We start from the raw sequence: 24308 nt of genomic DNA, 5'->3' as shown, positions 1-24308 counted from the left end.
GTTAACAACAGCACATGTAGTAGAATGCACCACGAGCGATGTGCTTCAGTAACAGGGAAAAGAAAGGATGAAAAGAAAGAGAGAGAGAAGACAAAACACGTGAACAGATAACGGTAAGGTGATTCCTGGAAAGATGTTCTTTAGCAAAAAGAAAAAAATAAAGATAACAAGAAAGAAGAAAGCCAAGGGGAAAGGAAACAAAGAAAAGGAGAGGATGCAAAGTTACTAGAGATTACTGCGGACTGTGCGGGATCCTGACACGAAAATGCGTAGTCTCGCTCAGTGCGCGCTAGTCGATGTGCGGTTTCTTGCGCGTTTGCACGCCGAAGTAGGCTGCGATCCAGTCCAAGCCTCTGTGCAGTCCTTCGACCACGGTCGCAAACGGTTTGGCTAGCTGCTTCGATTGGCGGCAGCCACCGGCTGCAGCGCCGTTTCGAGCAGGGTCAGGTTCCCCGAGGCCGCAACAGCAGGCTCCGCTTCCTCCTGCTCGGCCCGTGCGGTTCCGTTGTCGTGGAAGGTCAGGTTCCGACTGGACACGGCAGCCGTCACAAGCTGCGGCACCTGCCAGGAGGCATTTGAGTTGTGGTCAGCTCGAGAGCGGGCACGCGCAAACAACACACACCCACAAATACAAGTTACAGGAGCGCATGTAGCCTCTTTCAAGCCACTGGACAAGAAGTACGGCCTTACGCTCGCCATAGCGTGATAGGATTGTACATACGCAGCCGTTTATCGTATGATCGTTGTTTCATGTCACCTTTGCTCCCTCATTATTATTTATAAGTTAAGAGTATAGCAGGCCAGAGCAACGTATAGCTGAAGCCATCGTCCCTGCCAATAAACTCTTTTACTCTGTCACACACAAACATATTACGTAACATTTTTCGAGAATACATAGATACACAGATAGATAGATAGATAGATAGATAGATAGATAGATAGATAGATAGATAGATAGATAGATAGATAGATAGATAGATAGATAGATAGATAGATAGATAGATAGATAGATAGATAGATAGATAGATAGATAGATAGATAGATAGATAGATAGATAGATAGATAGATAGATAGATAGATAGCAAAAGTATTAATCTAGCGAAGGATGACCGACTTGCTTGCAGTCCGATGAGATGATGTGTGCATAATTTCTTCAAACAAACATTCAAACAAACAGATGAGTCGGAACATCTCATGCCTTTCATATTTCATGGATACAGGCTCGAGCTCTCGCGAAAGCGCACGTACGATGTTTCGCCAAATCGAAAAGGCGACTGCCGTAGTATCTAGAAAATATTCAAACTGAAATTTGGAAATGCAAAGTCCTTGAAGGGGCAATGCGAATTTGTAAGTGCTCTAGCGAGTCATACAGCATGAGCATTGGAAGCGCTCTTCAGGCCTTTCATGAATCATTGACCGTGATGTATTCACGCGTCCAGCCAATAAAGTGTGAGGGTACCATCACACCGCGACGTGCAGTTTAGACGGCGGGAATTCGATGAAGCCCCAGGAAAGCATGCGCAATATTTGCAGCATTCTACCGTCCACGCTGCAGAGTATAACTTATCCTTTAAAATTCGGGGGCGCGTCGATCACGTGCGACATCAACAAGCACGAATGTCAGGTAGCAAATGGTCAGCTTCTGTTAAAGCACTCACGTTATTATTTCAGGCATTCCTTCTCACGCATGGCATGGCAGAAGTTTTGACGACACCATACCTTTGAAAAGCCTTCCGAGCTGAGCGTATATTTCAACATTCCTACTCGTCCCCAGCTCTCCGTTCGTCTCCTTCTTTTCAGTTTCAATTTACGCCAGGATATATATGCAATGCTTCAGCCAGCAAAGTACGCGAAGTGAAGTACCGTACACGTGCTCGTAGCGTCTAGTAATATGCCGCAGTACTGAACAAGCTAAACGCTAGATAGAAATCGCTACAACGATTGAAGTGCGGCAGTCGTCTGATTTAGTGGACAGTTGCGAAAGAACTTGAGTGTGAAGCGTCTCAATGGGAACTGCTTGTAAGAAAGCGCAGCTCTGACATCAAAGCGATGGCTGGGTATTCCTATGTCCGCCTGCTGTTCTTGAGATGAAACGTGCACAAGCACTCATAAACAACGACTGCTGCAGCGTTATAGAATACGGCTATACCGGTGTAGGTGTTCGTGGCCGTTTATTCCGTTTTGAAGCAACATGCCTAAGGCTGTGTAAGAACTACATAGAGAAAAGCGGTACGTTTTCAGTACCCTCGCGCTACGCTAGGTAGAAAGCTGGATGGTTACCAACACTTGAAACCGTGTCCTGTCCATCCAAGTTAGATATTGCGACAGCAGCATTCTAGGCAAACAAATTCAAAAATGAAAAGGTCTTGGAAGCTGTCAAGTCGAGGACACAAGAGGATAATAAAGTGCCTCGGCGACAACGCGTAAGCTGTTCCCACTGAATGGACACCCGTGGTCACTAGCAAATAAAATTGCAGCGTGTTTCACACGAAAACTGGTTAAGACTGGTAACGTCCACCTACGCTTTACATTATGAAGGCAGTGAGCCGCTTGCTGGGAGCTGACAGTGGACAGCCACTGCAGCCATTGTTTTGTTAAAGACTCTTGCCATTTACAAGTTGAGGAAGAAGCATACAGTGACGAAATGAAGGCCCCGGGCCTGTTGAAGGTGATATGATGGGGGTAATGATTTTGCTACCGACGGTGCTTGCTCAGTTGACTTGAGTGGCAATCCCTTCGCTTCAAGTCCCTTTCGGTGTTCTATAAGTTCGTTATATGAGCAGATCAATCCATTCTCCAGTACAACAATAAGCTTAGAATAGGCAACATTTCCTTGCACAATATCTAGGGGTCCTTCCGCTGAAAACCAATTGTTTGTCACGTTTTCGAAGAAACCATCTTGCTTTCCCGCTGTCCAGAAGCCATTTCCTTTGACAGAAGAAGCCCTTGCAGGACCAGAGAATCTTCTCTGTACATCATCCGTCTCACTGAGCTCAGTGAAACATGGACAAGCACAACAGCCATCTTTACTTGCTTATGCTGCAGTATAGATGGATCGTATAGGTTTTTTTTTTTCGTTTAGGAGGGTGGTTTTCACGTGGCCGACTGCAGCAGTTTCGAGAGCGAAAGGAAGCAGGGATATTGTTTTCGGGAAACTGCAGTGATTCACTGCGACTTTCACCGTTGTCTACATTCAAAGTGCTTGGCTGTCAAGGTCATCTGCTCTTTTTTCGCAAGAGGCACCAACAATCCCCGGTCTACAAATGAATACTTATGAATGGTTTACATATCACAGGCTAGATTTCAAAATCGCGATTGGGAAAATGCTTGTTTACATAGAATTTTGTCCTCATTGAAGATAGTATCCGAGATACATGATGTATCTTAGATACTGCCCAGCCCTGGTAAGAAGGACCCAAGGTCGTCAGAATTCATCCGTGATACTCGTTTGATACGGCGTTTCTACTTTTTCATTTGGAGCATTACACCGTTTTCATTCAGCAGCACTTGTCTGGGATCATCGTAAGGTTTCGGGAAGTAATGCCCTTCCTTCGATTATTCAGCATCGTTAGCTTACAGCTGCGCAACCCATGTCAGACCATACAAGAAAAAGTAATGTGAATGGGAGTACTTCGACTGCGTAACAAGCCATAGAACGACCTCTGGTGATCGCTTGTGTTTCGCCGGGACCGCTTCCAACACGTCAAGTGCAAGCGAGGCGAGCAAGCTAAACAACAAGAAAAAAACCAATCCTGCTGACCCTTTTATGGGGTTTCGTGAGCCAAAATTAGCCCGACATTTCGCATACGCTTTCAAAACACTCTAAGTACCGGCTTATGGGTGCTACAGAGAGCAGAAAATGAGGGATCATTTGCGAAACGTGCTGCCTATTACACGCAAGTTTCGCAGTGGAATTACTTGATGTATATCTGGCTGCCAATACACGGACAAGTCTTCTAGCAAAACCGCTTAAAATATGTTAAAGCTCAAGCGCATCAAGAAGCAGTTTGTGGTCTCGTTTCCGCTCTTAGTCACTTTTCGTCAAAGCTCTATGAGCGCTTTTACAGCTGTATGCAAAGTGAATGCAAAGTGCAGACTTTTAAGGCTAGAATTTACGCTCGGGAATGATCGTGTGGTCGTGTTTACATTAAGTTGGCTGAAGGTGGAGAAGGAAAGGAAAGAGAGAAAGAGAAAGTGACTGGATAAAATGCATACTTAGTAACTTATACGCGTAACCTTGTAAAAAAAAAAGCAACGAAGGAATATAATCTCAATAACGCGATCCAGTGCCCCAACGCCCGTTAGCCTTGTCGTATCATAATGAAGAGTGTGACCTGCGCTGCAAAGAGTAGCAAAAGACAGAAAACACAGAAAAAGAGAAGACAAATGTAACTGGGCACCTGTCAGAGTAGGCTTAAGTGATTCTAAATTCTCAGTCTTTCTTTCGTTCGGGCGTTTGACTACGCAATATGCATACCAAGCAAGTTTCGAGTTTCCCTCCTCGAGAGCCCAGACTTGTACACGTTTTAGAAACATTAGGCAAATCAGCTTAAGAAAACGAGACGTGTGCAATAACATGGATGGCGTACTTTTGCCCTTTGTCTCTTTTTCGTGTTTTTGCCTAGTTGCTGCTCTTTAATATAATGGAAGACCAACTAACATGATCTTATACAAACCATAGATCAGATTTTACCGGACGAACGGCCCTCTAAACAATTGATGAGCGTCGGCGCCAGCCGGTAGTCAAGACCCTCATGTGCTCTAATAGCGAGACCAGTCAACGGCAGCGTAGATGCACACCTGCGTTGTCTTCATCGCTGTGTATATTTTCATGAATGTCATTCACCACTGCCTTTAAAGTTCCTTGAAAATCTCCGCTGCGCACGAGCTCCGTATTTCGGGTGCAAGAGTGAAAGCGCACTCGCTCTTACGCCACGATGTGAAGAAATGTCGCCACGCAATTTCTGCGCGCTCATGGCACACGAAGGCTCGCAGTGAGAGACGACGTCATAAAACTCGCGCATAAGTCGCCATTCTTTGAAGTTTACGACTGAAGTGAAGCAAGGAGCCGAGATGGTGCGCAGGCGCTCACGCATTGCTGTTTCGACGCTGAAACGTCTTTATGGAGGCGAAAGCATTAGCGTTGTGGTACTGAGCCGCGCAGATTCACGGTACGCCAAAGTCAACCTTAATGCGGTAGCTGAAGAGAGCAAACCATTGAGAAATGGCATGGCCTAAGTCTGAATGCTCGTTTAGCGTGGTTTTGTGTTCCCTAAAAGTCACTAGATTGCTACAGAGAACTTTAATGTCAGAATGTACAGGAGCTCCATTATGGCGGTTCCCTGCCGCCAGCATGGCAATGATGCATCGGGTGCATTTGCCTAAGCTTCGTTCTTTTAGCTTCAGTGCGAAACGCATGCCACACAGTATACAGTGCAAGCAGCACGCTCCTGCCTAGTGCCCCCTTGTCTATGTAAATATATCAAGTTGAAAAGTAAATCCCGGAAACTATTAAGCTGTGACCGATAACGAAGTGAAGTGTGCTGGATGAATCATGAAGCTTGTTGCTGAACACGCATATAAACCTAACATAAACGCAGTGCCAATCACGTGTGTTGTGTGCGTCAGTGGCACTGCATTCTAGATTACATCGGTATGTGTTAACTGTAACGGGGATCAGAACCTGCGACCACGTCAGGGGGATGAAACTTTTCTGTCCCGTGACCGCAGCGATCCTAATGTTTGGGGCTGTACTATACCTACGAGCATAAATGAACGTTCTTGTTCCATTTTATATTCATTACCAGTTTACTTATTAACTCCGGTGTTTTTAATACGCAAGTGAACCTAAAGGTTGCAGTTTGGGATTGCGAAAATACGAGCGCCACCCGGAGTGGAACACGGGCACTACGCCGTCTTATCTCTCACGGCGAAAAAGGGGCGTTTCTTGTCACGCGCCCGTGTATGCGGCGGCTTACGGTGTCCCAAAGGCCGCTTTTACCACTGTGAAGTTTGTTTCAGCAAAAGTGGCAGAACTCTTGCAAGTTTCAGCGAAACAGACGCATGAATGTATTGGTGCCGTTATCACAAATCGTGCTGTGCTGAGCGGTGTCAAAATTCTTCGCGCCGTACCGGCATAAAATTCTTTCGGCTCCGCGGCGGACGAAAGGTACGATCTGCATGCTGCTCGTTTTGTTTTTCTACGCTTGCACGGGATATCGGGATACGGTTGCAGCAGTAGCTGCGTAATTTAATTGAGCATACACGTGCATGATTTATCTATTACCTTCTGATTGTCTGCTTTTGTTTTTGTGTTGTGTTTTTACTGTATGAATGGTACGCTTAGGCAATAAAAGATTCAAACAAGCTATGCTATTTATTTCTGTCTAATTTATGTGTACATGTAAACAAAAACTCAGTATTACTTAGAATAAGTGGTGCAAAAATAGGTGGATGGGCAAACCTTCATCAATCAGATCGCAACGATTGTCGTTTTGATCATGTGGCGGGTTGCGCAACAAGAAGACGGTCGCGCGCTCGCCATCTGAATACATTCCACTCGCCCAATTTTGCTTGCAGGTGCATCGCAATTCAATTTGGCGCTAAATCGCTCCCCCCGCCACTCGGATCCTCAGTCCTCATCAAGATGGCGTCCCCCAGTGCGTGTCTGCAATGCGCCGCCATGTTTTAGCACCGCCCCCAAACACCAGGTGTTCGTCTGGCGCTGCCAGCGAATATCGCGTTCCGTGCATGGTATAGGAAGTTTCACTCCCCGGCCACGTATTCAGCTGCAACGTTACCCCACCCCTCAGAGCACAGAAATGTCGAGCGAAGTGCCAGCGCTTAAAGTTTGAAAAAGTTACGCGTCTAGATAACAGGGATTGACGAAAGAGGACAGCACAAAACGCGGACTATCCTAGCGTGTTTTTGTTGCACGCTTTTCATACATTATTGTACATGCGTTTCCTTTTTTTTTTTTTATTTGTACAAAGTTTTTAAACCATGAATCCCTAGTAACTTAACCATGGCTATACGTATAATAAAAGTAGTTGCTTTAATAGTAGCACGCACGGGCTATGAAACACCGTCAGATTATTCATTACTCAGACAGTGGTGCGGTTATTTTACAGTTAACTGTTGACGCTTCCGATGATATGCGGGCAAACATAGCGAGCTTACCGGTGTCTCCAAAGCTGACAGCGAGATGGCAGACGCCGTAGTTATGTTCATGCCTGACCGTTGCTCCGCAAAAAAAAAGAAGATCAAAAAAGCTCGTGGAGGCACGACGCGATTGCGCAAAATAGTATTTACGCCACGTCCGATGAAAATACTCGTCATAAATAATGGAAAAAAGTGATTCTCCAAAATCAAAAACATGAAAAAAAAAGAAACGCTCACACAACACTAAAGGTCGAATATTAAACGATAAGGCGGGATACGCTTTTCTGCCTTCATATATCCTTAGCTCAGTGGAACAGAGTGCTATTTCGTGTAGCGGGTGACTAGGTTTCCTTTTCTGTTTTTCTTTTTCTTTTTCGTTTTCCCTGATTTTAGTTCTAGGCTCTTTTATCCCTTAAAATGGCAGCTGGGGCTTCAGAATAACTTACGCATATGCAAAGAGGGACCTGCTCAAAGACCCAGTTGATAAGCGCTGTCTTAGGACGACTTAGGGTAATATCGGATTATCCGCTGACTTCCTTTTAATGTGCTGTTTTCGGGGCTTTCGGCAGCTTGAGTTTTTTATGCGAGTCACAGAAAAAATTGTTCCCTTCTAACTTTTTGCAAATGTGAATCAGGTATTTGCGCCTTTCTTTTTGTAGAATTGAAAAGGCTTCGTTGATCTCTTCATAGGTTTCAGGTCATAGTGCCGGAAACGAGGACGAGATAAACTCGCTGCGCGGAAACATTGCTTATTCAACGCTGAGCAGTGCGCCTTTTGAAAAGGAGTCGATATGAAATAAGCCTGTTCTCTAGAACTCGCTTACTTACGAATTGATGTTAGAATTGTTTCTTCGATTGCCTGTTCTACTTCGTAGAGGGGGTATTACTGTATGGAAATGCCAAAAGGTCTCTGCATACATTAAAGGCAGTTGCTGCATTGAAATGCCAGAAACTCCGGATGCATTAAAGGAAAGCATCAGGGCCATGAGTTCGCTGAAGTGGAACTTATTCACCTCAAAAGCGCCTCGGCTGGAGGAGTTCATTTTTCTAAAAAGCTATACAAACTAAGATTTTGTTTGCCTTCTCTGATAACTTTATGGCGTAAGTATGTGTATGTGGGGCCAGGCCGTACGCGAAAGCGTTCCATATCAAAGGCTGGGATAACGCACCCATTCTGCAATTCCTTATCGCGCTTCGTCAGCGCTTGGACCGGCGCGCTGCCAGCGACATGAACGGTAGCAGCCGACCGTTAGCGGTGGTGTCTAAGATGGGTACAGAATTTACAGGAATTTATGACTACATTATACTGGCCCAGATTCAACGTCGTAATCTAGAAGTGCGAAACCTTTCAGTATTGCCAGCAGTGAAAATATCGTTGAAGGTTTATAGAAAAAAAAAACAACGAGCCATTAATTTTATCATATCGGTGAAAGAATAAGCGTGTTCGCCGCTTCAGAGCCCCATACTTTATAATGTTCCCCAAGTCGGCACTCCACCGCGAGTTGCGACTCACTGATCGAATACATGATAGAACGGTCGGAGAGACGAGAGACAGAAATGAAGTTTTCGTTGAAGTAGCAAAGGGGTGATATTTTTGTAGGAGTTTTGTCATTCACGTGCAGGAAAAAGAAGTTCATTACTAGCTAATACAAAGAAAAAAAGATGGCTGATCCCTCCGTCATAGGAAGCGCGGTATAACACGAAACTGAAACAAGCTCATACTAAACACTGATACTCGATATGCACTCCTTCAAAGGGTCGTGAAACGTGAAGAGAAACGCGACGAGCGTCATGTCTTCCCTCTAGCCTGGCCGTTAATTCCAACAGGGCGAACGATGAACGTGGTGCGACAGCCAGGCGAGCGTCGGAGAGCTATTTTTCGATATGGAAGGATGCTATGAGCGAGGCTTGGGCTAAAACCGCTACCTCTCGGTGTGTTTAAGGGTTGACAACGTTGCACTTCTATTGGAAACGCGCCGAATGGAATGGTCGTAGCAACGGCGCGTTGCAGAAGTTAATGGCAGAGGCAACGAAGTTGTTTTTTTTTTGTCGAGCCTGTTGGGTGGCACACATGTCACCGCTCTCTTACAATGGGGACACTCATAGCATCCATCCATCCATCCATCCATCCATCCATCCATCCATCCATCCATCCATCCATCCATCCATCCATCCATCCATCCGTCCGTCCGTCCGTCCGTCCATCCATCCATCCATCCATCCATCCATCCATCCATCCATCCATCCGTCCGTCCGTCCGTCCATCCATCCATCCATCCATCCATCCATCCATCCATCCATCCATCCATCCATCCATCCATCCATCAATCCATCCATCCATCTATCCATCCATCCATCCATCCATCCATCCATCCATCCATCCATCCATCCATCCATCCATCCATCCAAGAACACTGAGAAAGTATAGGAGCCGTTTGCTGATATCAGCCGATATAGCGCGTGCGAGCACTTGCGACCGCACCCTAATGTCAAAGTTCGCAATTGCTGCTCGAGCGACGCAGCCCCCCCACCCCTCTCCTGGCGTTCCTTCGTGTTCCTTACGAAAAACGGGTGGGGCGTTTCCTCTCTGCTTGAGGAGCAATCGACGGTAGACCTCGCACGCGGGTTGATGTTATCGCATGCGCCCACGGTGCGACAGAGATAGCCGGCCCGGTTCATCTCTGCTTCGGCTGCGTTCGTCCTAGTACTCGCGAGCTTTTACTTGTGGGTACAACATATGATGCGGGGCGTGATGTTATCGATTTGGTTTTTATAAGGAAAATGACGGCAACGGCGACGTCAACGGCGATGGCAAAAACCCGTCGAGAGTGTCTGCGCAATTGCTATCGCAATAAAAATGATGTCCAATATTGACTTGTACTGTTTCGCACAGAAACGCGAGCGCAGATACGTTAGTGCGACATCTTTGGGCATAAGAAGAATTCTTCAAGCGTGTCATGTGAAGTCGTTCGTTTCGTTGAATATAAATGCAGCTCTTCTTCGTCACTAAGCAAATGACAATGACAAAAGCGATCGCTGTGACAATTCATGACGAAAAAACGTGTTCGTCCAACATGTTGTCATGAAATGAGATCTTGATTGATTCAAGCTCACTGAATCAAGGTCTTCGTTTATTCAATATCTTGAGGGCGATGCCTTGTCGCCAATGTTGGTTTTCTTTTTTTCTGAACGCCATGTCTTACCTTCTCTCACGTATATGTACGAGTGGCTCTTTAGCTCATCGGGAACTTTAGTTTACTGAAGCTACTTGCCTTATTTATGCTTAGTGCGCCTTTAAGAGCTACTTTCTGTAGGCTGCCATGTATTTTCTTAAGTCAAGCTTTGCTGACGATTCGGGTTTTTCAAAGGATCACTCAAGTCGGCAGACGCCTGCATAAACACCCACTGCAAGCTTTCAGAAAACGCTGCGCCATTTGTCGTCGTCATCCTCCTGCTTATTAAGTTCAGTGAGCGCTTGTTTACGGGCTCTCTTGTGAAGAACGCCTGTTTCGTCAGTCGCAAAACTTTCATTTACAGCACCCCTGTCTTTCCGACTGTACACATGTTTTCAAAAATTTCCCTGTGCCCCTTCAGAAGCCCGTACGTTGACTTTTTCTAGCTTTTCAGCTTTCCAATGTTGCCACACAACTCGGAGGACTCACTGGCAACGGCACACTTAGTATATATATACATACATAGTAGGCTGTATCCTAGCTCGAGCAATTTTCATCTCCCACGCGGTTTCTCTGGAAATCACTGATACGATGCGTTACTCAACACACCAAAAATATCTGGGGACTTCGGAACGAAGAAATTTATACGAATGCTCAATTGCCGACGCTCTAGGAGAAAAACTGAATTACCAAAAGTGTCCATGGGCCCCTCAGAGGCTCTAAGTTATTCTTCAAGTCTATCCAAACATCGCTTAAAAATCACGTCTTCGTCTCAGCTGCTACATTTATACCGATTGCTGCTGTTAAAGGGACACTAAAGAGAAAAACGATTTTTCTCGTATTAGTAAACTACTCGTCCACAATACCAAAATCACCGCACTTGCCGCGAGAAGACGCTTGGTAAGCGAGAAAACGCGCGCAAGAAAAAGGAGGGGGGGGTGGCGACGCGACCTTGTAATTATCACACTAATCACCATGACGTCATATTTGACAGCGTCCACTAGGGCGTACGTTGTTCCTAATCCTTAAAAATGAATTACATGGTCCTTCGAGTGAACCAGAGACTTAACGTACCGAGTTTCAGAAAATTTCGTTGAGCCAATGTCGCCAAAACACTAAAAATACAGTTTCGAAATCCGTGAAGTCACACGCGGAGATTTCGGCACGAAAGTTAAAAATGAATCATGGACCGCAATATTCTACACTATTAATAAACCTACGATGATGAAATTAACGTCATTGGAGTTATCAGAGTACAATTTATCAATATAAACCGAATGACTGTTTCACTTTAGTGTCTCTTTAAGAAAGACGCCGGCCCCTCTGTCCTCAGGCAGCCGCACACCGCTTTATCTATCTATCTATCTATCTATCTATCTATCTATCTATCTATCTATCTATCTATCTATCTATCTATCTATCTATCTATCTATCTATCTATCTATCTATCTATCTATCTATCTATCTATCTATCTATCTATCTATCTATCTATCTATCTATCTATCTATCTATCTATCTATCTATCTATCTATCTATCTATCTATCTATCTATCTATCTATCTATCTATCTATCTATATAGGCTAACACTCGGCTATGGTTGACCAGTGCTCGCTAATTTTGGCTAGTGTTGGCTAAACGCTGGATAGTGTAAAAAGATCACTCTTATATTACCGTGACAGCGCTAAAGAAAAAGACCATGTTTCGCAAAAATAGCGGCGTCGGTATCGGCGTCGTTCATTGCGAGCGAAAAATAAGCGTTTTTCGTGAGCGAAAAATCGAGATAGATGCAAATAAATAAAATAATAAAAATCTTCTATTCGAGTGGGAATTGAACCCTGGCCTTCTGAGTGGCAAGCAGGTGTTCTGCCACATGGCCACGCCTCTGCTTGGAACCGTTTCAAAAAAAAAAAAAGAACATATATACGAATGTGATGTAGTGCGAAGAAATCTACTTAACGCGTCTAATATTGCGTGGCGGAAGCGTAAGATTTCACCAGGCGTCAAAACATATGAATTGTGCAACGAGTGGGCGGCTAAAAGGCCTACTCATGACGAGGCGCTCAGGCGCAATTAATAATCATCATCAGCAACAGCGCCAACAAAGCGGTTAGACGCGCAGGTGCGCGTGCACCCTTACGGGCGCGTGGTGATTACTTTGCCAATTAGCAAACTCAAGAATTAAGGCGCAGTGGCACTTCCCAAATGTACTTGCAGTAGTCATTCTAGGATAGTTTGAAAAGGCCAATTTACTCGCGCACGAACGTTCCTTTCCTTGCAGTATAGTTGGGGTGTCCCGAGAAGCGAAGTCAGGCTAACGATTGAGAAGGCGATGCGAGCAGGGCCCAATTACACTATCGCGTTATACTCTTGAAGGTGAAGCCCAAGAATCCTCCGAAGTTTTTCTAGCGTTGCTCGACCTCGTCAAAATGCACCAACGAACGCTGGTTACGACAGACACGTCAGCAAGCCCGAGCGTCCGTCTCTTTCGGCGTCCGTGCCCGTGCACGCGTGTTGATGTTCTATAGGATATTAAACCAGCCTTTATGCGTAGCCGGCGTGTCCGGTTCGCTCGAGTCGGCCACGCAACTACTCGAGCTATACAAACGCGTCGGCCCTTCCCGTAACTCTTGTCACGCTACTCCAACTACTCGCAAACTCCTTCGCATAACATCGATTCCCATACTGCGTAAGAGATGCCGGGAATTTTTAGACTCTACTCCTTTCTGCACAGACCTAGAAAACGACTTTGTGGATGCCTTTGAACTTGAAGCTCAGCCAATGTCAATTTACTCATCTTCCTCCTCGCACGTGCGTCGTCATAGCGACGAACATGCGCAGTGTCAGTTTGTTCTCCCTCGCGCACCCCTCTCCGTCGAATAGGCGAAAGCAATACGAAGAGAATTGGGACAGCGTGCTGCTGCTTGCCGCGCGGTGGTGCACCGACGCGCGGGACACCACCACGGCATGCTTACCGTGGTAGTTGGTGCTATCGCTCGACAAACTTGGTTTAAACGTGTTCAACCACGGCATTTTCTTTATTACATCTCGTTTGCCGCAATCATCAGCGCTCGTGAACTCTATATATTCGGATGCACACTGCACCCTTTTCGGGGTGAACGCCTTCATAAGCGAGAAGGAAAGCAAGTGTGTGTGACGCAGCACTCATACTCGTCTTGTCTTTCCTCTTTATTTTTAAGAGTTTGAAAACCAAGCCATCTGTAGTTATGGAAGGCACTGTTGATGTCCTGAAAAAACACAAACTATTTAGACATCCACCGTGCAACACAACCAACTAGCCCGCACAGAAGCCATAACAAAAAACTACTGCGTCGTCATTAAGTGTTCCATTGAGGGCTTTTCACAAGCAACACGGTGACGCTAGAAAATGAGGGTATTCCAAGAACTCTAGAAGCTAAGTGCCTGCGGTAGTTCTTGAGAATGAAAACCAATTCAGGAAATAATTCTTGTTTTAAACGAAGTTCAGACAGGATTAGTCAGCTCTGTCCTTGCAAACGCCTGCGAACTTTTGAAAGACCTGTGTTGGACGGTGCGGTTTTGTTTTATTGAAAGCATACGGAAGTGAACAGGTTAAACCAGGATTTAGACCAAGTTAAATGCTGACGCTTATCCAAGCAGCCGTATTCGTAAGCTTCGTCCCAGGGGACCTCAGGTGGGGATCAACAGAATATGTGCCAGAAGAGTTCGCATAAGCTCATACGCAATGCCATACCTGCCAAGTCTCCCGGATTACCCGGGAGACTCCCGGATTTTGAACGTTTCTCCCGGTTTTACGGGTCATAGGAAAATCTCCCGGAAATCTAGTATTTCCCTGCGCGTCCAGTGCTTTGTCTGGCCACATGAGCAAGGTTGTCTGGCCACGTAGTAGAAAGGATTCTTTTTCTTTTTTTTACGATGGTAGAAAGGTTCAACTCAGTTTAATTGCGCATGAAGTAGCAAGCAACGACAGGCCTCGCACGCGGAGCGGTGTTATCGCATGTGCCCTTCGCGCGACCATAGCGCGATTGTGACGGCAGGGTCGTTTCATCTCTACTTCAACCACGTTCGTCCCTAGCGCTAGCGCTAGCGCGCTTTAACTCGCACGTGAAACAGACTATGCGTAAGCGATGTTATCAGTTTGGACTCTGTACAGATCAGCGACGACCGCAAAATCCCGCTGACAATGTCCATATAATTGCTATCGCAGTACCCCCCCCCCCCCTTTGAGTATATCTCCCGGATTCTGTTTCTCCAAACTTGGCAGGTATGCAATGCTCAGGTCTACGAGAATAATTTTGAGACGGCCTAGACATCTTAAGCTTCCGTAACGCAAATTTATCGCACTTGTTAGCATTTGCGGTTTCTTGACTTCAGTCTTGTGTCCGTGTTTGTGAGCCCAGTATTTAAAGACGAATACGTACCAACTAGCTTAGCTGTTTGTTATTCTAAGTAAACTTAAGTCCCGATACGGCATGCAGCATGTGGCTGCTACAAACGCAAAAGGTGAAATCCTCCCGAACCACTAGAAAACATTGACATTTTATTAATGAAGCAGCAAAACAAATAACGCAGTGGGACAGTGCTTATGCGGGTATCCGTACTTGATAGCCCAGGAATTCTTGGAACAGCTGCCCGGCATTCAGTACGCTCGGGTAGGTTTATTAGCTGCCGGGTCGAAGAACATTATAGCGCTCGCGTCAGACTGCGCGTAGCTTACACACGTAGTCTATATTTTGCCAGTGTTCTTTATTGTTGACTGCAAGCGGATTCCGTTACAGCTAGTTGAGCATATATATTAGTTGTTGTTTTTTCAGTTCTTTCGCTACCTACTTTGGCGTGGAACATTGCCGACAAAATCGCCAATGCGCGAACTGCACGCACCGCGCCTTTATGGTGTCAGATCCTTTCATAGACGTCATGACCAGGATTTGGGGATGTCAACATTAGAGGTGTGCACGGGCTCCGGGTAGCCCGAAAGCCCGAGCCCGACCCGGCCCGCGGGCCGGGCTCGGGCGGGCCGACGTATTTTCAGCTCGGGCCCGGGCCGGGCTCGGGCTACTTGGAGTTTTACCGGGTCGGGCTCGGGCCCGGCGCGAAGCCCGACTCAAGCCCGAAATATGGAGAATGAGCGGGAATTGTTTGCCAGCACGCATACAACGCCTTTTCCGCGACCGCCCTTTGCCGCTTTTCCTTTCTATTCTACTTTAAAGAAAAGGGGAGCAGGTAAAGCACTGCCTCTGTTGCACTCCGAAAAACAGAGAAGTAACACCACCTGAGCTAGTGACGGCGCCACGCGACTGCTCGCGTTAGATTTAAGGCCGAACCCCATATGGGTGCCGCGAAGTCTCTATTAGAGACTGTTCGTCGTGTGTCGTTTGATCATATTTGATATGCTCAATAAAATGGCAGATTACTGGAAAACGATGTTTTGTTTTCGCAGTGAACCTTCAAAAAGCCGGGCCGGGCCGGGCCGGGCCGGGCCGGGCCGGGCCCGGGATTGTGTTTTCGTACGTCGGGCCGGGCCGGGGGGGCTCGCAGCCCTTTGCCATCGGGCTCGGGCGGGCCTTCGACAAAGTCAGCGGGCCCGGGCCGGGCTCGGGCTCGGAAATACGGCCCGTGCACAGCTCTAGTCAACATTAGAGTCGCTGTATATGCTACCTTTAGGTAGCAGAGTTGCGCATAGGTCCGGCTAGCAACCACAGCTATGCGGTGAAGTCACACTTCGTTTTTGCAGGCGACATGCCTACCGTGTCGCCGATTAACCTGTCTGGCGTGTCGAAGACGGGCGATAAATATTGGCTGTCGATGGCTAGTGTTAAATCGGTTCGCTGCAGCGGGCGGCGTCGAGAAATAAAAAAATTGGCCTAAGCGGCAGCTTCTCCGCAATGCATGGTTGCTAGCGGCGTTGGAAGACAGATGCGCAACTCTGCTACCTAAAGGTAGCATATACAGTGACTCTAGTCAACATATGCACGTAGCGCCATCTCTTGCAGGGGGCAGCGGTGGCCTGCAGTAACCAAATGGAAAATAGGTGAAAAAAAGTCATATATGACGAAAAGCGAGTTACCAAAAAGGACTTCCGGTTCTATACAGCAGAGACTCACTGGAACATTCTGGTAAAATCGAAGTGTCGCACTACAAATAGCGTGGTTTCCCAGAGTAATATTTTACAATGCGCCCCATGTGTTTCTTATGCGCCGTGTTCGACTGTCCTGGGAAACTAGACGCTTTGTAGTGGGATACTGCATTCTTAACAAAATATTCCAGTCGGTTTCTGCTGCATAGAACTGGGAGTGCTTTTTGTTAACCAGCCTTTTTCTGTGAGATATGACTTTTTTTCGCCGATTTCCCATTAACTTATGGCAGCAGCCGTTGCTGCCGCCGAGAGACGGCGCCACCTACAGATGTCCCCAAATCCTGGCAACAGGATGCGGTCTGCACACGGCAGAGTGTAGCTCACCGCTGCAGGCTGGCCGGTGCGCAGGTACCGGGCCGTCATGGTCACGATGAAGATGAGGAAGAGAGCGAAGATGACGAGAGACATGAGCGCCCCCGAGAGCCCCCCGCTGCTGGATGCAAAGGCGGGCCCCGGCAGTTCTTCGACGGCGACACGATCCCGCGCCGCCGCTGCCGCCCGTGCTGACGACGCACCAGCCGGCGCCCTCGCGTCTGCGCCATGTCGCGCCGCACTCATGGTCGCGGGAGGTCGGCATCAAGGGCATGCCCTCGCCGCGGTTACGACTCGTCTTCGCTGGCGCTGCCTTTCCCCGACAAGCACAAGAACTGACGATGATACTGATTAGTGTTGGGACTTTGGGCGCGTACCCACTACGGCAAGGGTATCAAAATCACCTAATATAGCGGGCAGCAACCACGAAACTTCGTCGCCCACAAGAGCCGGGGACGAAGAGTTCGAACAAAATCTCAGCTGACGTTGTCATTTGAAAGAAAGCCTTTCCCATATCTCATGTATGGATCATTTCTGAAGAGGATTTGACGCCAGGTTTCGAGAAACATGTCGGTACTGATCTCCAGAATGACTGAAGTCTCGACGCCGATTCTGAAATATAGAGTTTTCGTTCCACGGTTATGGTTTGACACACGGTTACCTGGTGGGGTGCCCCAAGAAAAAAAAATGCTTCGGGCAGTCACGTTTATGTAGCACATGAGCATACTTATTAAGAAAATTGAAAAAAAAAAATTAGGGCGAAGACAGTCATGTGCGGACCGCATGCGGGCCGCGTGCCGCGTGTTTGAGACCTCTGCATTACGTGGTCGATATTAGCAATGATACTGGCGATTAAATGGATAATGTGAGAGAAATGAGACCAGGACCTTTCTAGGATGAAGAGCGCATAAATTGTCGAGGAATAACACACCGCAAAAAATGCTAGGCCTGCACGGAAAGCGCAGCGCTGTCACAGCAAAAGCTGGAAAAGCGGCATTTCTAGAGCCCGTTGTAAACTCTCTTGGGGCTACTAATACAAGTACACTAGCAAGGTACCCTCCGCAATGAATCTTAATTTTTGTGAACTTGGGAAGCACCCACTACGCCATATTCGTCATTCTACGGAGAAGAGAGGTACCAGCTACACATCTCTAAGTCATTGTGCAACTTTCTTGATGCGATGACTGATGACGATGAAGATATATGGCTGAGCCCTTTGTAATGGGTTGGAAGCTTTAAACGACCCACTAGTTACGTAATTCGCATGCGTGACGCCCGGTGTCTATTTCACTCTCCCACCACGCTACACGGCATACGCTAACGTGAGAAAGAGAGAGATAGAGAGGGAAATAACTTTATTGAGACCCTGAGGAAATGGATCCTGGGAGCCTTATGGGCTTCTTGGCAACGAATACAAGTGCACTTGCATGGAACCCACTACGCTATAAATCACCATAATTTTTTTTCAAGTAGGGAAGCAGCCACAACTGCCATTTTCCGTCATTCTGCGGAGAACCGTGGTACCCGCTAAACACCTGTAAGGCATTATCTGCACTTTTTTGAAGCTGTGACTGATGACGATGACGAATTATGGAAGAGCGCTTTGTAATGGGTTGGAAGCATTCAGCAACCCACTCGTCCCGGGCTCTCTGGACTGCCAGGGGTGGTTGTTGAGTTCCATGCTGCGCATGGCAGCCTCCCAAGAGGGTTTGTCTGATAATCCTGACCCCGAATTAAAGGGGCACAGCCAGATCATATGTTCGAAATTGCAGTGCGCGGAATTACAGTGCTGACAGTATAGGGTCTTTTTGCAAAGCAGTTTTAAGCACCGGCAAGGCTGTGAGGTACAATACTGGGTTCCCACAATGAGGACCGAGGTTCGAACCCTGTTCCATTCTGGATATTGTTTCTTATTCTTTTTTCATATTTCGCGCAATAGTGGTTACGGACCCCGGTGACGGCGGAGAACTACGGCGCCAAAAATGGCCATTGAAATGATCTAATAACAGCTTTCGCTGTAAAAAGAGACACAACACTGACAGGAAAGACGCTCCATTTGCAGCAGAGTTTATTAGGCACGAATAATCCCCCGGATGACAACCGCGCATGCGCAAGGACTAGTGCACTTCTGTGGAAAACTTGCAACGTAAAAGCAATATCATAAAAAGAAAGAAAGAAATGAGTTGATCATGACACGGCAATATGTCGAGAAGTGAAGTAAACCGAATTTAAGTTGGAACTTGCAGATGCTTTGTTTTGACAAATATCGGAACCTAGTGTAAGTAAGGCGTAAGGCGGGAACAGAGAAATAAAACAGGATACACTAAGAGGAAGTGACGTAGTATGAACAAGTCCCAAGGCCATCAACCCGTCAAGTGAGATAGTTCCCTCCCTGAAATATGTACGGAAGGTACACTAATACGTAAAATCTCCTGTTGCATTAATCGTACCAGCCTCAAATATCGCGCTCTCCAGCCTGCCCCTAACACACCCGGTAACCACATTGGCATCATCGAGCAGGGCAGGACGCTCGCACTCCCGGCAGTGTATAGAGAGGTGGGTGCGGTCACTTTTGAGCCGGGAGGCTGCATGCTCTCTCAGCCTGTAATGCAGGCAAGCTGACAGCACACGGTTTGCCCTATATATATCGTTTCCCGCAACTTAGCGGTACCCTACACACCATCTCGGTCGCATAGGGCACAGTATAGTTTGCATGCCTCTTTGTACAGGCTGGATACAGACTGCCCTGCGGCAAGTGCGCACAGCCGTTAAATCTTGTAAGAGGCCGTGAAGACGAGATTCACATCGTGCTTGTTCTCAACACTCGTAAAGGGCCCCTAAACAACCTATGAAAATGCAAACGAGCGCTTTCTTCTCTCCTGGTGCCTCCACTCTATTCGGCAGAATTCGTGATGACAGCAGTCTGTGCAAGTGACGTCATGAGGAAATATGCTCTCGATTGGTTCGTATACGAGGGATATCAGTTGTGAATTGCCTCCTATCCTGCTTTGCAGTGAAGTCGCACCCCCATTCTGCTTTATCTCGCGTGACTATAGTGCGCGATCAACTTATTTCGCTTCGCTTTGTGCATTTTCTACGGCGCAAGCGGAGATAACAGCGTGTAGCCGAGACATGATTGATGTAGAAATAAGCGGCGAAGAGGAGATAGAGCTTTTTCAGGAGTAACGCGCTCAGAGAAACTGCCAGGCCGGAGGCGTAACCAGAGCTGATCAGCCATGTTTCCGCTAACACGTTTCATTAGCTCGGGTTACTGTGGTCAGCTCTGGTAACTTGTAAGTGCACATGCACAGTCCCATCGCTCAGATGGAGTTCTCACACAGTCAGTCAATGTATTCTTTATCCCAAACGGCGATGCAGCTACGACATTGGAGTAGTTGCTGAACTTACCTAACGGAACAGCGTAAACTGACAACATACAAAGAGCGAGAAAGGAAATAAAAAGGCGAGCACTGTTTGCATTGTTTCTTTTCTCGTTTTTCTTTCTGTGCGTGCCTTTGCGGGCCTATTTGACGCTGTTGGCTGCATGAACCAGAACACTCACGAAGCATGCTACGGTGTACTAATGTGTTGGTTGTGCGCCATTCCTCTGACTTTCATATATTGTGCGAGCATTCTCATAAGCCTTCAATTAAGCGGGCCTGCAGCATCAGACGATCACGACCGTTCGAGCGTGGACAGAGCAAGCGATGGGAAAGCGGAGCACTTAGTCCTTGATCGTCCGCGTGGAGTGCACGGTCGTGGTCGTGCGGGCGAATGAACGTAATCGTGTCCTGAGCTTGCATTTTGCCTTTCATGCCGACATTGTGCTGACCGCTGCAATAGGGCCTGTCCTTCTTCGAGTAATCGGCCATATTCGCGTTTCGAAAGGAGAAGAGGAGGAGAAGAAGAAAAACGGAAAGACAGGGAGGTTAGCCAGTTCTCAGACCGGCTGGCTGCAAACGTCAGCAACATTAATGCCTCATTAGACGGAAGTGTATAGTTGCAGCATTCGACGCTCCGTTCTTGCTATACGCGCTTTTTTCTGACTCTTAGGTGGCTGAATAGAGTAACGCACTGGACGCGATTGCCGCTCATTTGTTCTTACTGCTTCAGTGCACATCAACAGTCTACTGTATAGTATTGTTCATTTCTTCTCTTGCAACGCCATGCAGCTCGTGAGGTGTTCGGGGGTCTACCAGGAAGCTTTCATTAGAAGCGCGTATCTGTTGAGCCAAATCACAACTGTAACTAAGACCAGCGCGCATAATCATCTTTACAAAATTATGGACGGTTAGAGTCACAATAGTTCCTTCATCATAGTTATAAAGCAAATGCCTTAATTTCCTGCATTATACTTGTTTATTGCGATGTTCATAGCTGTACGTAATAGGTGTGTTTCTTGCTAACCTTAAGAAAATAAGGGAATGGATCAAGGCTTCGTTATCTTTGGTAAACACAACCTAATGCATAATAATTTCATATATCAGGCTGTGTTACGCTGCAGCTGCTTTACAATATCGGTTCATGCGTAATCTGGCGAGTGTTTCTACCTAATTTCTTACTACGGGACCTTATTCTGAGTGTAATGGTGTTTGTTAATCGCTGCGAAGGGACCAACGTTAAGCAGTCCTATATAGCGCAGCTGAGACTCGAATCGTCCTCTCCTTCGCTTAGTGGGGAAAAGGGGAGAGAGAAAGCTGTTTATTAAAAGCAGAAGGTTGAGTCAGCGTATGTTCACCTACTTGCTATTCAGCAGGAAGAGGAGAGGAGGGGAGAACAAAGCTCTAGAAGAGTGTGGGGGAGAAGCGTCCATAGTGCCACTTGTGCTCTATTGGTCATTAAGATGGCCCTGTGAAAAAAGGAGTCGCCATTCTGGCGACTCACGGCGACGGCGAGATAATGGGGTCGTAGTAGCGCTTGAGACGCACGGTCTCGCGAACACGATGTCGAAGTTCGTTAGACGGCACCCGGGCCACCCGGGCACCTGGACCACGCAGTTTACCGGAGATGCGTCCTCAACAACGCGGCAGCACCATAACGACCACACCATTGCTGCTGGTTCAGCAGTACTGCGTTCAATGTGCACGAAGGTTCTCGTCCGTGCAACAACAAAAAAGCAAAAATGAGTGGTCGCTTCGGTCGCAGTATTTTACGCATAAGTAACAAACGCAGGAATCATGTCCCAAACCATCTCCATACTCAATATGTATCCCCTAAAGTAGCAAAAGGTGACCGTGACTTTAGAGACGCCATCACATTTGATGAAATGTTGGAAGGTCGATGACGACGGCAACGATAAAACTATTTTGGGACATGATTCCTGCGTTTGTTACTTATGCGTAAAATACTGCGACCGAAGCGACCACTCATTTTTGCTTTTTGTTATATATATATATATATATATATATATATATATATATATATATATATATATATATATATATATATATATATATATATATATATATATATATATGTATGTGTGTGTGTGTGTGAAGTGCATGTGCTTTTAAAAAGCTGTTTGTTCGTCCCTTCGATCGGATCTTCGTCAAGGATAAAGATCGATAGGGATCGTCGCCGATCGAAACGTTGACGAATAAACAGTTTTAGAGCTCAGCTCTTAGGCGCCCGTTCCTGCTCCTGCGTAGAGTGGTGTCGCCGTCGGCGTAACCGATAGACATGCAAAAATAAAACGAGAAAAAAATATCCAGGTTGTAATGGGATTTTAATGGGCCCTCGGCGTGGCAGTCCAGTATTCTACCACAGAGCGACGCTGGTGCTTGAAATTCGTTTGCAAAAAGACCATATACAGGCGTCATGTAGGGCAAGGAAACGCGTTAATCTATGTAATACAGCGTGCCATAAGAGTAAAATAGCACCCAAGGCATCGTGCAAACAGGGCAACGAGTTTGTGGTTTAAAGCTTCCCACCCACTGCAAGGTGCTCAGCCGTAATTCTTCATCGTCGTCAGCCACACGCAGCATCAACAATGTGCACACAATAGCTTACAGATCTGTAACGGGTACCTCGCTTATCCGCAGAAAGAAGAATAATGCCGTGGTGGGTGCTTCCCTACTTCACGAAAATTATTATTTATGGCGTTGGACACCTTGCATGTGTACTTGTATTAGTTGCCCCAAGAGAGCTTAGAACGGGCTCTAGAAAGGCCACTCTTTCAGCTTTTGCTGGGACTGTGCTGCGCGTTCCGCTAAGGCCTGGTGTTTTAGAGCGCAACTCTTAGGCGCCCGTTCCTCCGCTGAGCGGCATCGCCGTTGGCATCGGTGTAACCGACGCGGAGTCTAACGCGGAATGTGTCGATACTCAGAAGGCTGGAAGGCTGGCTGGAAGGCGTCAGAAGGCTGGTGGGCCAGCCTTCGGCTCACCAGCCGAAACGTTAATAAAACTACATTTCGTACGTGAGTCCTTCTTCTCACTCATCTATCGTACCGGACCCATCGATCTCCATACCCAAATACATATATATATATATATATATATATATATATATATATATATATATATATATATATATATATATATATATATATATATATATATATATATATATATGCACACGTACAAACACACATACACCTGCACACACCCGTACACACACGCCTGGAGAGTTGATGGCGTGCGTCAGCAACTGAAAGCGCGCAAAGTTTGCTTGCGCTCGCTTCTCGTGACGACAGGGTCACCTGACTGGGAGGTATCGCGCGTCGCAGCCATTCAGCGTTGCGGATGCGCCGGCTCCGCGAAAGAGAGCGTGAAGAAAGAGGAGGTTAATGGCCCGGTGAGGGTGAGGCGGCGTGGATAAAGGAGCGCCGCTACTTACCAACATCAAGGGGCTTTAGGGGCACGGAAGTGAAACTGTGTCGTAAAAAACAATTTATATAAAATTACTGATTTGAGTCATTACTACGAAACAATTTTTTTCTTAATTTCAAGGCGCTGCTCTTTCATAATTATGATAGTTTATTGATTTTTGTTTCAAGTTTCATTATTTCTGCCCTTGACAAAAAGTCGCAAGATGCTGCATGTTTAGCGTTTATTAGAAAGAGCACCAGTTTTCTCGCGAGTAATATATTCACATTGAGGGCTTTGTAGGTTCCTATAGTAAGAGATAAAAATAATGCGGGATCGAAAGAAGAAGAAACGTTACCACAATATTTTGATTCTGCATTTTTAAATTAGCATTAATATTATATTCTAACCTTCTATAATTCATTTTCACATGGGACCACTTTTACCTATAAATTATTCATTTCTTGGCCAATCCCCCAGAGTGGGAGTGAGCCATTTATAAAGGTCATCATCATCATCATCATCATCATCATCATCATCATATTGTGACAAAATTGGGAAAAATGGCGTTTTGATCCATATTGCGGCTTCATTTTCGCAATGCAGCGGTCCAAGTAAAACTATGACTTTTGCATCGTTGTGTAGTATGCTTTGTGGGTATGACGTACAGGAAGTTTGAAAAGAGTAGTTTTTGTTTTAAGCTAGAAAAAAGTTTTCTAACTG

General features: G+C 46.5%; 1 protein-coding gene across 1 annotated transcript; it reads right to left on the bottom strand.

Moving 5' to 3' along the window:
- Window positions 1-205: 205 nt before the first annotated feature.
- On the bottom strand, window positions 206-17077 carry LOC125757484 (uncharacterized). Its single transcript, XM_049413081.1, has 2 exons — window positions 16794-17077; window positions 206-561 (listed from the first exon to the last, which is right to left on the bottom strand). The coding sequence occupies exons 1-2, from the start codon at window positions 17025-17027 to the stop codon at window positions 391-393; spliced, it is 405 nt and encodes a 134-aa protein (XP_049269038.1). The 5' UTR covers window positions 17028-17077; the 3' UTR covers window positions 206-390.
- Window positions 17078-24308: the final 7231 nt, after the last annotated feature.

The sequence above is a fragment of the Rhipicephalus sanguineus genome, chromosome 2 (genome assembly GCF_013339695.2).
Source record: "Rhipicephalus sanguineus isolate Rsan-2018 chromosome 2, BIME_Rsan_1.4, whole genome shotgun sequence".
In the NCBI taxonomy this organism is placed as follows: Eukaryota; Metazoa; Arthropoda; class Arachnida; order Ixodida; family Ixodidae; genus Rhipicephalus; species Rhipicephalus sanguineus.
This window is presented reverse-complemented; position numbering and strand designations above follow the sequence as displayed.